This window comes from Cryptotermes secundus, unplaced genomic scaffold, assembly GCF_002891405.2.
Source record: "Cryptotermes secundus unplaced genomic scaffold, Csec_1.0 scaffold67, whole genome shotgun sequence".
NCBI lineage: Eukaryota > Metazoa > Arthropoda > Insecta > Blattodea > Kalotermitidae > Cryptotermes > Cryptotermes secundus.
Genome location: NW_019720560.1, coordinates 894876 through 908506, shown reverse-complemented (window position 1 = coordinate 908506; position 13631 = coordinate 894876). Strand labels below are relative to the sequence as shown.

General features: G+C 43.8%; 1 protein-coding gene across 7 annotated transcripts in view; it reads right to left on the bottom strand.

The window, feature by feature from the left end:
* Nucleotides 1-13631, bottom strand: part of LOC111867947 (synaptotagmin-7) — a 980264-nt gene that overhangs the window by 71813 nt on the left and 894820 nt on the right. For all 7 annotated transcript variants that reach the window (XR_002843428.2, XM_023858204.2, XM_023858215.2 and 4 more), the window contains one exon: nucleotides 4280-4409. Coding sequence is in view for 6 of the 7 variants with exons in the window: in XM_023858204.2 (XP_023713972.1) it covers nucleotides 4280-4409 (130 nt within the window). In the remaining variant the exon portion in view is untranslated. The remainder of the gene's footprint in view (nucleotides 1-4279; nucleotides 4410-13631) is intronic.

Sequence of the window (13631 nt, the reverse complement as noted above, 5' to 3'; positions counted from 1 at the left end):
CGCTGTGCAACCGCACCATGCAGGAACATCATCAATGTTGTTCATTTACATTATTAAGTATAACCTACTACACGTAAAAGAAATGTAATACCAGTTAACAAAGGATGAAACACGATTGACCTCAACACCAGTAGGCGCCAAGAACGACATCTGGTCTTTCTTAGAGACAAGCAAGCTGCATGTAACTTGCAGACCCAGAACAGAACAGGAAGTATCCCGCTGCGTTTTCTGGGAATTTCAATGCAGAACTTCAGCGGCACGAGGCTCTGAAAATTTGAGACTTGACAGATACGAATCCCAATAATTTTCGGAGAGGCGTGCCGAGTGATCGTTAGTGTACCTTCATTTATTTGAGAGCTGTCAGAAGGACCATCTAGTACATAGGCCCAAATTTACATGGATCTCGTTAAGGACTGGCGGAGTGTAAATGAGACTAACACCCAAATTTTAGGTGCAGCCAACCATTAAAATTCAGAGGAGAGGAAACCGGGCGTTCCCGAAATCGACAAGACTTCTGCCTCTCCGGAACGATCAGTCGTCTAAGGGAGTAGCAGTAGTAGCATCGCGACATTCGGACCTCCCGGACATTAAATCGGTGTTGGCCAAGTCAGATACGCAAATTCTATAATCGAGAAGTCGCTACAAGTGAAATACAACCTCATCTGACCGGGTAGCCAACAAGCGAGAACGCGAGTGGCGCAAATGAGAATTAATCAGCTAAGTTGCGGGAGTGAACAGNCCCCCCCCCCCCCCAATGTACCACACATAAGCGGAGAAGCGATACAACAAAGAAACTTACGGGAGGGTCGGTGTTAACAGCACAGCCCGTAGGATAGGCTAGTACATACAGCGGCTATCGAGTGTCACTGTAGTGACCAGGAGCTCGCTACTAGGTTTGTAAACAGTGCTACAGCCTTGCAATAGGTACTTCTCGTTCACATCTGCAATAACGAGCGGCAGTGTCGAATGAAGTGTGTGTTTAAAGTGTTCTCTATCTCATTGTGCGAGCAAGGCCCAGAAGTCGCCCTGAGACAGAATCTTGTCCTACCAACTGAGCATTCGAAACTCCAAACGCGCACCTATCCACGTGCCCCCCTTTTGTTTACCCCGCTCCAAATTTGTGGATTGCAACAAAGTCCACTGGCGCCCATACCGATTCAAATTCAGAGTAAATCCCACCCCCTACCCTGAACCAGACAGCAACGAGGAAGCGGCGGATAAAAGTGGAGGGCCAGGCAAGGCCAACACAGCCGCGGATACCACCCAGCAGCAGTGAACACTACGGTGAAGGTAGGTGACCGACCCAGAAACCGGCGGGCATCGATCGACACATGAGAACAAGAAAGGGCGGTCAAAGTTGATAGGTAATGGCCGTAAACAGCAAAAGAGAAATTATGTTAACTACGCAGACCGAGCAATAGTCAAGTGATGCAAAAACAGAAGAATAGGTAAAGGTGTAATATGCTTTATCGTAAGGGACGTTGTTCCGTTGTTTGTTTCGCGGCCGCTGCATAGAAATGGGTGTTTTTCAGAGCCGTTCACTAGCAACGGCCGTTTCACTGGCTTTCCAGTTCTTCCTTTGAGCAAATATGTCACAATACTTTCAGGATAGGGCGGTACTATTACATATTTTCCACCAGATGACGTAAATGGATCCAGTTCCTGTGTTCTATTCAGAACGCTAGACAATGAACAAGGTCTGAACACCTGCGTGTATACACCAACGTCAGAACCCTTCAGAGCTGATGGACTCCAACAAAGTTCGACACTGGAGACCCTATTTCCTTGTGAGTAATTTGCATATTATGCTCCTGCCCGAGCCTCTGCTCTTCACAGAGTTTCCACATAACTGTGGAGATCTACAGATGGTTTCCATGTCCTCAAAGCCAACAATCTGCCGGCGCAGGAAATGTATTTACACCTTGGGAGACGCGGAGAATAACAACTAGGCATCTCTCATTACGTAACTGGCTAGCATTATGCAGTTACATAAAGGAAAGTGATATGAGATGGGCTGGGCACGTATCACGCGTGGGGAGAATGAGAGACGAATGCATGACGTTATTGTAAAGCACCAAGAAGAAAGAGAGAACTTGGAAAACCTTGGCATAGATGTGTGGACTTAAAAACGAGTTTCAGAGAAACATGATGTAAATTCGTCAACGGCATGCAACTGACTGTAACTGGACATGGTAATGAAGCAGTAGGCACCGGGGTTCTTTTGAAACAGCTGAGAAAACATAATCTTTTCAAAACCATGAATTATTGCCACTACTACACGTGTTCTCAATCTGACAGTTCTGCGCAGGGCCCTACTCTCAACACATGCAATTCCCTCACTGCGCAGGGCAGGAAGTTTCCCAGTGAAAGCGTACACAGAACATCAAATCATGAAATTACTTCTCTGCTCTGAGCCCTTCGCAAAGGGTGGAGGGTTGCAGGGGATATGGATGCTGCAAGTTAGGGACTCGATGGGTCTCGTCACCAGTATAGTACCCGGGAGCGTCTGTCAGAAACCATGAGAAACCTTCAATGACGCAAATTCTGATGTGTCTTTAGACGCTGGCCCATTAAATATAAACATATGCAAGGGGCTAGCGAAGTCTGAAGCACACGACAAAATCAGAGCATAATGAAATCTTAGGTTGAAGTGTCAAGCAGTGAGAATGAAATGCACACCAATGAAGAAATTACAGATTGGATATTACTTATCGAATTCGATATTCATCATTCAAACCCCCTGGCAAAGGGCCAGGATAGCTCAGTCGGCATAGAGACTGGCTACGGGCTACGGATTGGACGACCGAGGGGTCGGAGATTGAGTCCCGGTAGGGTCAAGAATTTTCTCTTCTCCACGTCGTCCAGACCATTTCTGGGGTCCAACTAACGTCCTATCCAATGGGTACCGGGGGCTCTTTACCCGCGGGTAAAACGACCGGGACGTGAAGCTGACCACTCACTTCCAGCTGGTGCGGAGGTCAAGAAAATGCGGGTCTATACATCCAATCCTCCATACGCCTTCATGGCGTAGTGATTTATTATTTACCTTTAACTTATGCACAAATATAAAGTAAAAAATAAGGATTAAAAGTTAAAATCCGGAATACAGGAACACTAAATCGGATAAGGACACCCGTCTTGTTTCCTTACATGATGTCCTAACCCCAAAGATTGGTCACTGATGCCAAATCCTGCAAATTATCTCTAACATTTGATTACCAAACAGTTACTGCTGAGGGAGTGCAAGACAGAAGCATGAAACTTAATGTCATAGAAAAAGCACGCAAACATCTCAGTCATAAGCAAAATTGGAACTAACGACCCTGCAAGCCGAGGCATTAGCTTTCTTACATAAATTATTCTTAAGATGTGATGATGTATATTTTGGTAGATATTTACTGCCGTTTCGAAGGAATGTGTTAAATCTAATTTGAGGTTTCTCTGAAATGTCAGAGCACGTCTAGCAATTACACACAGCCATATACCAGAATCAGGAATCTTCATTGACGACTCGTTCAGAACCTGAACTCCGACACGTATATATTTGGGCATGGCCCACTGTCCTAGTTTTTTTATGTAAAAACCACAAGCTTCAGGAAATAGGTTCTACAGCGTAGAGCATATACAGAGGTTGCGCCTCGGCCCGGGTAGAGCTGCCGTCATACCATCTCCACCCTGCAGCTTTGCCCAGGAGGGGTTCAACAGTAGCAATTTATCCTACCCTTCCCCTCACCTGATGACCGAAGCAGAATCAATTTCCAAAATGCTCTAATTCTCATTTATAAAATCAGAACAGTGGTCAAAGTCCAGACAAGTAGCTTTTTAATATCCTAGTAGGAGTATTTCAGGTTCGCAAAGAAGTTCTTATCAAGAGTTGCTGTTTTCTGGGATATAAGGCCGTGTAGTCCGTTAAAAGTCAACAGACGTTTGGAAGAAATGTATCATCTCCATCTTCAGTGTCGACGAATAACCAGAACAAGATACCAGCGTGAAAACAGGTGCTCTGCTTGCCACCTTTCACGCAGGTTTCTTGTTCTGGTTATTAGATCCTGAAGATGGAGGCGATATATTCCTCCGAAACGCCGGTTGACTTTCAACGGACTACGCAGCGTTGTATCCCAGAATAGAGTGCTCTTCAGCCTTCAATGTTGTGCCACACATCGTCAAATAACTTTTAATTTAGATGACGAATTACGTCATGCTCTCCGCTGTCGGAAAGAACACACTTTCTTGACCTAAAAGTAGACGTAAATACGAATTGTCTATCAGATGGACTTACCGAAGGGTGTTCTCCTTTGACATTCTGCAGGGCCTTGTTCTGCGGCGCGGTGGGAGTCTTCACCTCTGGGACGGAGCCGGACGCCCCACCGGACCCCGCGGGGGACTTGCTCCCGGGCGTCCCGGCAGTCCTGCAAAACCACAACGCTTATTGCCGACTACGTCCACAGGAACCCTTGTTAGTTGGAAGTAACAGCCACGTCGACAAGCTAATCTCGTATCACATCCATCCGTCACATACAAACAAAATCTTATATAAAATTACACAAGCACATGCTATACAGAATGTCCCAAGAGGAAAGGGCATTATTCTGGGAGGTCACTGTATCGGCCATTCTAAGCAAAAAGTGTGTATGTACATGTGTCCTATTCCGAACGGTTTCCGACATAGAGCTGTTTCACTGTGCAGTTCCAGAACTGTTGATAAGAAAGAGATATTACGTACTGTGTCTGATACCGGTATTTATTGTTCAAGTGACAAGGTTGGTACAGTTTTACCTTTACTTTATATACATGTTACAAGAATAGATGCTGGGAGTATTTGCATATGATAAAGAATAACGGGGAGTGAAGAAAATTACACAGCGAGGACCGTAAGAATTGATTTAGGGCAAGGAATATAGTTCTATTTCAGGAGAGAACAGTCGAGAAAACCAATGCATATTGTAACGTGTTTTGCCGCTGAAGACGCCGTTCAGATTGTTAATTGGTTTATTTAACATCCTACAAATCCTAACTACAATTAATTATAACACAGTTGCAGGTTTACCCAATTTATAAATCCCACACAATAATCTAGTCACTCTGTCTTTAGTAGTCTTCACGTATTTATAACGCGGGAGCTATACAAGTCTCTCTTAATTACACACTCCCAATATAACTGTACTGCTGGCCCTTGCCAGCGCAGTCTTTCTCGGGTCCGTGTTCCTTGACACTCGCGACCATATTTTACTCTCAGATTTGAGACTTCCCTTTTCGTCGCCTCCTACGATACGCAGGGTCACGGTGGAGGTATTCGACCCCGCCTCCACACGGGTGTGACTTTTTAGGCAGTGTAGTTCTCTTATAAACCCTCAGCCAGACAACGGGAAAACGCCTCGCTTCCTTGTTGCCTAGTCGCCTTGTTTATAGGTGTAGCTGGGCAAAGCTGTCGAGAGTTGTTTACTGCTGCATAGCAACCGCGGCATCGCCCGCTACGTCACCGCGGGGGAGGGGGGATTATTGACTGGCCTGTTACCGTAGTAGCGACAGCGCCCGATGTTGTTACGTCACCGCTGGCGGGGGAGGGGATGTCCTCCATGGCGCAATACGTCACACTGCTCCCTCCTTAAGGCTGTTCATCCCGAATAGCCTAACGGTACATCCCCGTTCCTTTTATTTGCAGGCTGTTCTTGCAACGTCTTCTTTCTTGTCCGGCTACTCCTCTTGCAGCGGCTATCCTCCGTCCGTTACCTCCGCTCCCTTATTAAGGAATCCAAAGGATCATCACAACTGTCAAAGGGGGCTAGCAACGTAGTCCTATCCTGAGCCAGATGAATCCAATCCACTTTCTCACATAATTTTTTCTTAAACTAATTTGGTAGTACCCCCCATCAAAGCCTATGCCTCTGAAGTGGTATATTCCCTCGAGGTTTCAGCTACATTTTTGTATTAATTTCCCATATTATGCATTATCTTTAATAATATTATATTTCAGCATCCTGTTGCATTGACATCCGGTGTAGAAAATCGAAATTAACGGCCGTGGGGATTCGTTACACTAACTTCGTCGACAAGGGCTGTCGCTCGGTCGGTATAGTTCGCCTGCAGAGTTTGTTTTTGTTGCATTGACGTATCACTTGCTCGGCCATTTCCGTGTTTAACGCAACATAAACCATTCGCAGTTTCTCCTCGTATTTTGAAAGGCAATTAAAATCGCATTTAATTTTAACGTGTTTCGGCCTTACAAGGCCATCTTCAGGCATCTGTTCAAGGGATACACGGCCGACTAGTGAGAACTGCACACGAAGGGGGCATAATATGGACACCGCAAAATTCAAATAACGCGGAGCGAAGAGTGTTCATTCCCAAACAAACACATTTTAGTGCGAACGACGATATGCAAAAGCATGGGATGTAGTGACACGAACTGGTGCAGTGCGGCAGTTTAAATTTGTGAACAGTTGCCTGAAGATGGCCTTGTAAGGCCGAAACATGTTGCAGATAAATGCGATTTTAATGTAATTTTAAAATAAAGAAGAGACTGTGAATGGTTTGTGTTGCATTAGAGACGGAAACGAGTGTACGAAGAAAAACTTTCTTGTGTCCGATCGATGTAGTTCGCCCAACAGAGTTCGTTTTTTACGTACGGACGGAGGCGACTCCCGGTTCCCGAAACGTAGTTTCAAACAAAAATTAGGAAGAGTGCGAAGTGTGAAACTCTCCAATACGCAAAGTTAGATAACGTGTTTAGCTAATACTGCTCGGGTGATGAAGTCAATATCGGGTTTAGCAAAAGCATGCAGGCAGAGACAACTTGTTAAATACGGAAGTCGAGAAGACGTGAGTGTTGAAATGGCTCTTGGAGGGACAGATTTTGTGCGAACGAAATGAGTTGAACAGAAGCAATATTTTGTCTAAACGAAGCGTCGTTTTGATGTCGACAATGAGCTTCTTAGTTTCTTAACAACATGGGAACTAGGATACACGTATTCGGCTGACTCCCATTACCACGGACTTCGCCAGGAAGAGCAAAGTGTGGGCGTGAACAGCAACTGTATGTTGCTTACAAAAGGTCATGAAAATAATGTGTGCAGGGGAGGGCGTTATCTGTTCCGGGCTTACATTATACATTCCGCAAGCATTCCCACGAATTTACCAGTGGCATCTGTACTCAGTTCGTGTTGCAAGTTTAATCTGACTCCACACTGTCCGAATTTACATCAAGTTCAATTACATTTACTCAAAAACGGCTCATTGTACAGCAAACTGGTAAATGACTAACTCCATGGAGATGGGGCCTCCTTGAGAAGCTGCCAGTTATGCAGCTACTCAATATCTTCTCATTTTATGGGGCACTAAGGTTCGTTATCGTATTCGCAAGAGCCCTCCAATGGCCCTATCCTTAACCACATAAATCTATGTAAGATTTGAGGCTTTCACGGCGGTGACTATGAAGAAAGCAGTCTTCTGGGATTTGGCACCGTGTATATGTGGTGTTAACCGACGTTCCTCCGAAACGTCGGTTAACACCACATATACACGGTGCCAAATCCCAGAAGACTGCTTTCTTCACATAAATCTAGTCCATAAAACCCCATCCTGTTTCTCTAAGTTCCATTTCAATATTATCCTAGCACCCACTTTAAATATTCCTATTGCTCTCTTTCCTTATGGTTTTCCCATCAAAGTCCTATATTCATTCCTCTTCTCACCCATTCGTGCTACACTCCCTGCCAACCTCATCCTCCTCGACTTGATCATTCTAATTATGCTTGGAGACGAGTACAAGTTATGAAGCTCCTCATTAAACAGTTTTCTCCAACCTCCTGTCACTTCATCTCTCTCTGTTCAAATATCCTCAACACCCTGTTCTCAAACACCCTCAGTTTATGTTTCTCCATTAATGTCAGAGACTACTTTTCACTCCCATACAAAACCACAAGCAAAGTTATAGTACTAAATATTATAATAGTTACGTTTTTAGACAGAAGACGAAAAGACAAAAGCTTCTGAAATGAATGGTCGCAAACATTACCCGAATTAATTCTCCTCTTAATTTCTTCCTGAACAGAATTCTATCTGTTACTGTCGTCCCCAAATATCTTAACTGTGCCACGTTTTCAAAGCATTTGTTAGCTACCTTAATGTCATGATCTTGCCCTGCATTTTGGTGACGAGACAGCAACATATACTTAGTTTTCCTTGCGTTTACTGCTAAAACCAAACTCGTTACTAGCATCAACTAGATTTTTCTGTTTTTCTTTTTGGTTTCTGTATTATCACCCAGTAGATTCACATCATCAGCAGAGACCATAAGCTGATGAGGCCCATTTAATTTCAGTCCCACCTCGTTTCCTTAGACCTTCCTAATGGCATGTTCTAAAGCAAAGTTGAAAAGCAGTGGCGATAAAGCATCTCCTTGTTTTAGACAACTTTGAATACAGAACGCATCAGACAAAATATTTTCTACATGGACTTTAATATGGGTTTCAACTCAAATACATTTTAATTAACCTAACTAGTTTCTTGGGTACTCCAAACTCTATCACAATATTGTACAGTACTTCCCTCCTAACTGAATCATAGGCTTTCTGAAGTCAACAAATAGCTGATGTACTGTCTCACTGTTCTCCAATTCTTCTTCCAGGGACGCAAACATTTTACTTACATTTGGCCGATTACGTCGAAACCCACATTAACGATTTCCAAAAATTTCGTCTACTTACAGACCCTGATGAAAGAATATTCTTTCTACCTTGAGAAAACGCCATCCGACATTTTTTACGGAGTGGCATACCAGATAATTGCTACAATCAATTCTATCGCCCTTCTTGTAAACTTGCACCACAATGGCTTCCTTCCACTTGTCAGAGATTTCTACCTTACTCCAGAGAGGATTAACGAGTTTATGGAACTCAGACCGTAATATAATCACCTCCAACCTGAATCAGTTTTGCCGGAATTTGATTAATAAATAGCTGTTTATACTTTTCCAAATTTTCAATAATAATTTTAACTTGAACAGGGCTGGGGTCAGGCAGTGTTAGTCCTTGCTGCATGTATTTCTCTCTCCTGTGTATAATCAACAGCTGGGAGAAATAATTTTTCCAATTATTCTGCAACTATGTCACATTCCCACACACTACCAAGTTAGTTCTAGGTTGGTAACCCTTCTTAAATTAATTTATTCCTCTGTGTAAGTCTCTAACGTTCTTGTTATTACTGCAGGATGAAAGCTCACTAATTTTGTTTTTCAGATATTTCATCTTTTTTCCCCTGAAATTACCGCTGGCTTCACGTCTTGCATTGCCGATTGTCCACATTTATTTCGCTGGTCAGACCTATTGCGCACTTCAGGGCACGGTGATAGCAATGGTGATGGAATGGTGATCATCAGGTCGAAACAAAGTTACTCGCAGAATTATTTGCACGAGTGCCACTTTGTTCGCTACGAATTTTATATGGGGTCATCAGGAACTGAACACGAGGCCCCACGGAGAGAAGCGGGTTGCTTAACCTCCTGAGCCACATGTCAAATTAATGGGCATTAATTCACAAACCTACAGAAAACTACGCGTAAAACACAATTTGCATTAGCACATTTACACTGCATTTCATCACGAGGTGCAGTTTCAGCAACTAAAACCTTGCTTATTCAATATTACTGTTTATTTACGGGATAAATATTAATGCAACATTATATCAGCATGCCAACTTTCGTTCTATGGTCTGTTCAGTGAACATAAATTTAATAATAATGTGTACAAACATTTAAATGAAATTATAATGTAAATTACTGCATTATAATAGTCCTCGTATTGCATATAGATTCCGCTAAATTCAAGACCAAAGAGGAATATTTTACCATAAATAACATTGAAATCACTGCTACATAAAGACGTCTTCACTAAAAAATGCGATGTGGTATGTCATGATATAAGCCGGTCACGGTAGCCGAGCGGTCTAAGGCATGCACTGTCTTTGCTCGCTTGGAAACCGGGATCGTGGATTCGAATCCCACTCAGGGCATGGATGTTTGTATGCGTTTTTCTGTGTTTGTCTATAGGTAGAGGCCTTGCGACGAGCTGATCACTCGCCCAAGGAGTCCTACCGAATGTGTAAGATCTAGAAAAACCGAGGTGAACGGAGTTCATGGAGGTAGGCCTAGGCCCACTGGGGCTATAGTGCCAAGGAAAAAAAAATGTCATGATATAAAGCAAAGGAGCGTCCTCATGAGTCCATTAATATTTCCGACAAACAATAATGTAAGTCAGCTACAAACAAACTTTCGGAATGCGCGATATAATGAACCGCAACGGAGGATATCAACAAAGACGCACAGACTCTAAAGGCTGTATAACACTCGGAATTACTGGGTTGTCCGGTATTCCAAAAATAAGAAAACGCAACGTTGCGGAAACTGGCTCTGTTTCCATCCTGAGGTGAGGGGAGACACCTACTCCGTTGGGTCTCTTAGAAAGAACTAACCTCAGTCACTCTCTTTCTAAGGGGACCCAACAGAAAAGGTGCCTCCCCTCACCTGAGGACCTCCAGTGACTGAGGTCAGCTTTCTCTAAGGGACCCAACAGAGTAGGCATCTCCCACTCACCTGAGGATGGAAACAGATCCAGTTCCCGAAACGTTGTGTTCTCTAGTTTACAGAATAACGGAAGATGGACGAAGTCCGAAAACTTTGTAATTCTGAAAGAAGCAGATTCTTTTTAATTTAGAGGTTTTATGAGGACGAAGGTTAGAGTTTTGTGAGCACCAGCACTGGCATGCGCGATCAGAGGAACAGGTCTGTTACGGACTGATTTGCATTCTGAGGAAATAACTCCAGAAGGCTGTGCTCTAACAATTCTGGCAAACCGAAGTGCCCCACTATGAGTTCAGAGGCATTTATATCACTGTAAGCTTATTTACTTAGTCGTTGCCCAGAAACGGCCCTGCTATATCCGCCCATCTCTCGGTTGTTGCATAGCAGCAGCTGTACACTCTACTATATTCTGAGATAAAAGGTGCAAGTTTAATTATTTGTCATATTTCAGAAACTCGCAAATACCTAACAACTTTTGGGGGGGTGGAATTAACACGTGTCATGATTAAAGATTTAGACTACATGAAAGAAAACCTAAGGATATGGCAGATTCTTCAGTACAACGAAGCACACTGTCAAGGATTCTCTCCAGCAACAAGACGTCTGTATTGGCAGGAACGCCGCTGAACATGGGCATGCCGTGTCATGTGTCAGTCACGCGACTAGCTCAACACGCTTGTAATATTGATCGTTCTCGTGTCAGTTTGGGGTTGTAATTAGGAAATATGTTAACAATGTTTAATTTCATAAAACTCGTTTTCACCACACTAGTGATGCACGGGTTGTCCCACTAGCCAGTATGGTCGCAGGTCGCCCACGGACAGTTACGGGCGCCAGCCAATGCAGATGTTGCAGCTGGGCAGAAGCTCACGCAGGACCGCGGAGAAATGGGACTAACGTTACGAAGACTACACCACTGCTCACGGAGCGGACGTCTGTTTCCGGGCGATCCTCCTCACAATTTTGCGTATGGCTACGACTGCCACACACTGCGCCTGAAATCTTTCTACATAACGATTTGTGGAGAGACAAAATATGTTTCACACGTGAGGGTGTATTCGACGTCCACAGCAGCCACTTCGGGGCATGGGATGGTTCTTCTGTATGAAGTCGGCTTCGGCTTCAGCGTTTCGGCTGTAACTTTGGGGACAGTGTCGGGGAAACCTCTCTGTTACCTTATTTCCTCTAAACCGTTCAGCCGGAAGTACCTGAAGATGTGCCTTTGACTGCGAGGCAGATTTTGTGGTTTCAATACGGTGGAGCTTCACCGTTGTTAAGCAGCAGATACTTAATAAGAAAAAAGACGGTCGATGCTAAGGAACGACTACAAAAACACGTTGCCGCGGCAACGGGTATGCAGATAACACTATTTTATGTAGTAAAATATACAACAAGAACATGGCGACAGCATGAAATACATATTCTGCTTTAGGTTTGGTAGCGATAACTAAGGAAACATTAAAATTAGGTATGCAAAATTTTGTATTGATTTAGATGGTACACGCTCAGATATTCTGAGCATTAAAATACTGTTTCCAAGTCAACAATTACAAATATGGTGCACATAATTCGTGTTGTGTTCCATCTAAATAAATAAATTTAAAGAAGAAAATAAATTAATGAAAAAACGTGTGGAAACTCCGTGTATTCTGGTACGGATTATATCTTTCGTTAGCTTCTTACTGTGTCATTATATAGAAGTCATTGTTGTTAGTAATTACGCATAGGGCCACCAGGCGGTAGGCAGAAATGCCTCTTATTCAGTCGAAATTGCAGTCTCAAACTTCCCCCCCCCCCAAAAAAAAAAATTGCTGATAGCATGCATAGCATTTTTTGATCAAGTTTGTTATATAGCAACTTGCCGACAGTTTTCCTCTGGCTGGGAACCTCAACACATGTTGCTACTCCAACAGTCGCTACAAATGTAGCTGCCTTGTCAGATCGTTTCAGCTGATGAGGTTCGGTAATTTTCATGAAGCTTTTCAACAATTTCCCGTTTCTATTTAAACGGGATTTATGCTTGTTGCATATGCTTATCGAGTCATTATTAATTCCTCTAAACAAGCATTTTCACGGTTTCATGCATATAGATAAAATTTCTCATAAAGAGAAGCACATTTTAATCTACTGATGTACTGACTTTGCGTTCCACTATTTGCCGTCTATGTGCAACGTCGGTTAGTATTCACTCGTCTTCTCTTTATTATCACTACAAGCATGTTTCGGCCTAACCGGCCTTCATCAGGTGTACAGGCTGTTACGATGGAGGGCTCTGCTGCTCACTGCAAAGCTGTTCTGCTTCTCTCATGTAACTGTTTCGTGTTAATTCTGGGTCAAGTGCGTTAACGAACCGTTGCCATGCACATGCTTGTTTTATCTGTAATAAGTGATGGGTTATTAGTTACATAAAAGTAAAGTTGTCCCTGTGTCTAACTAATTAAGCACTACGCCATGAAGGCGTATGGGGGAGAGCATGTATAGATCCACACTTTCTTGACCTCGGCACTAGCTGGAGGTGAGTGGTCAACTTCATGCCCTGGCCGGTTTAACCTGGTGAAAGTGCGGAAAAATTCAGGGAACAAGTCCTCCGGGAGGGACTTTAAGCCGTGGGTCCCGTGTCGTAGCTTTACGGCACGTAAAAGAACCTCATGTCTCAAGGAGACCTCTGAGCCAAATTGAAGGACATTTCCCGCCCAACAATAGTCTCTAACGCCTCTGGTAGATGGGGGAAGCATCTAGATATCGCTGAGCCAGTAGAGGCCGAACTNAGCCAGTAGAGGCCGAACTCGCTGGCTGAGTCGGGACTGATGGCGCGCACCAGTATTGGTAGGGTATAGAGACTGGTAGAATATCACAGGGGGACGTACAATACATTAAACCGGTCGCGGTGCATGGGGAAACCCACCCCCTCCAATAATAATAAAAATAATAATTGTATAGGAGGTTGGGAGGACACCAGAGTCGGTCTGGAATATGCGAAAAAGAGAAAATTCTTGGCCCTATTGGGACTCAATCTCCGACCGCTCGGTCGTCCAGTCCGTATCCTGTCGCTATA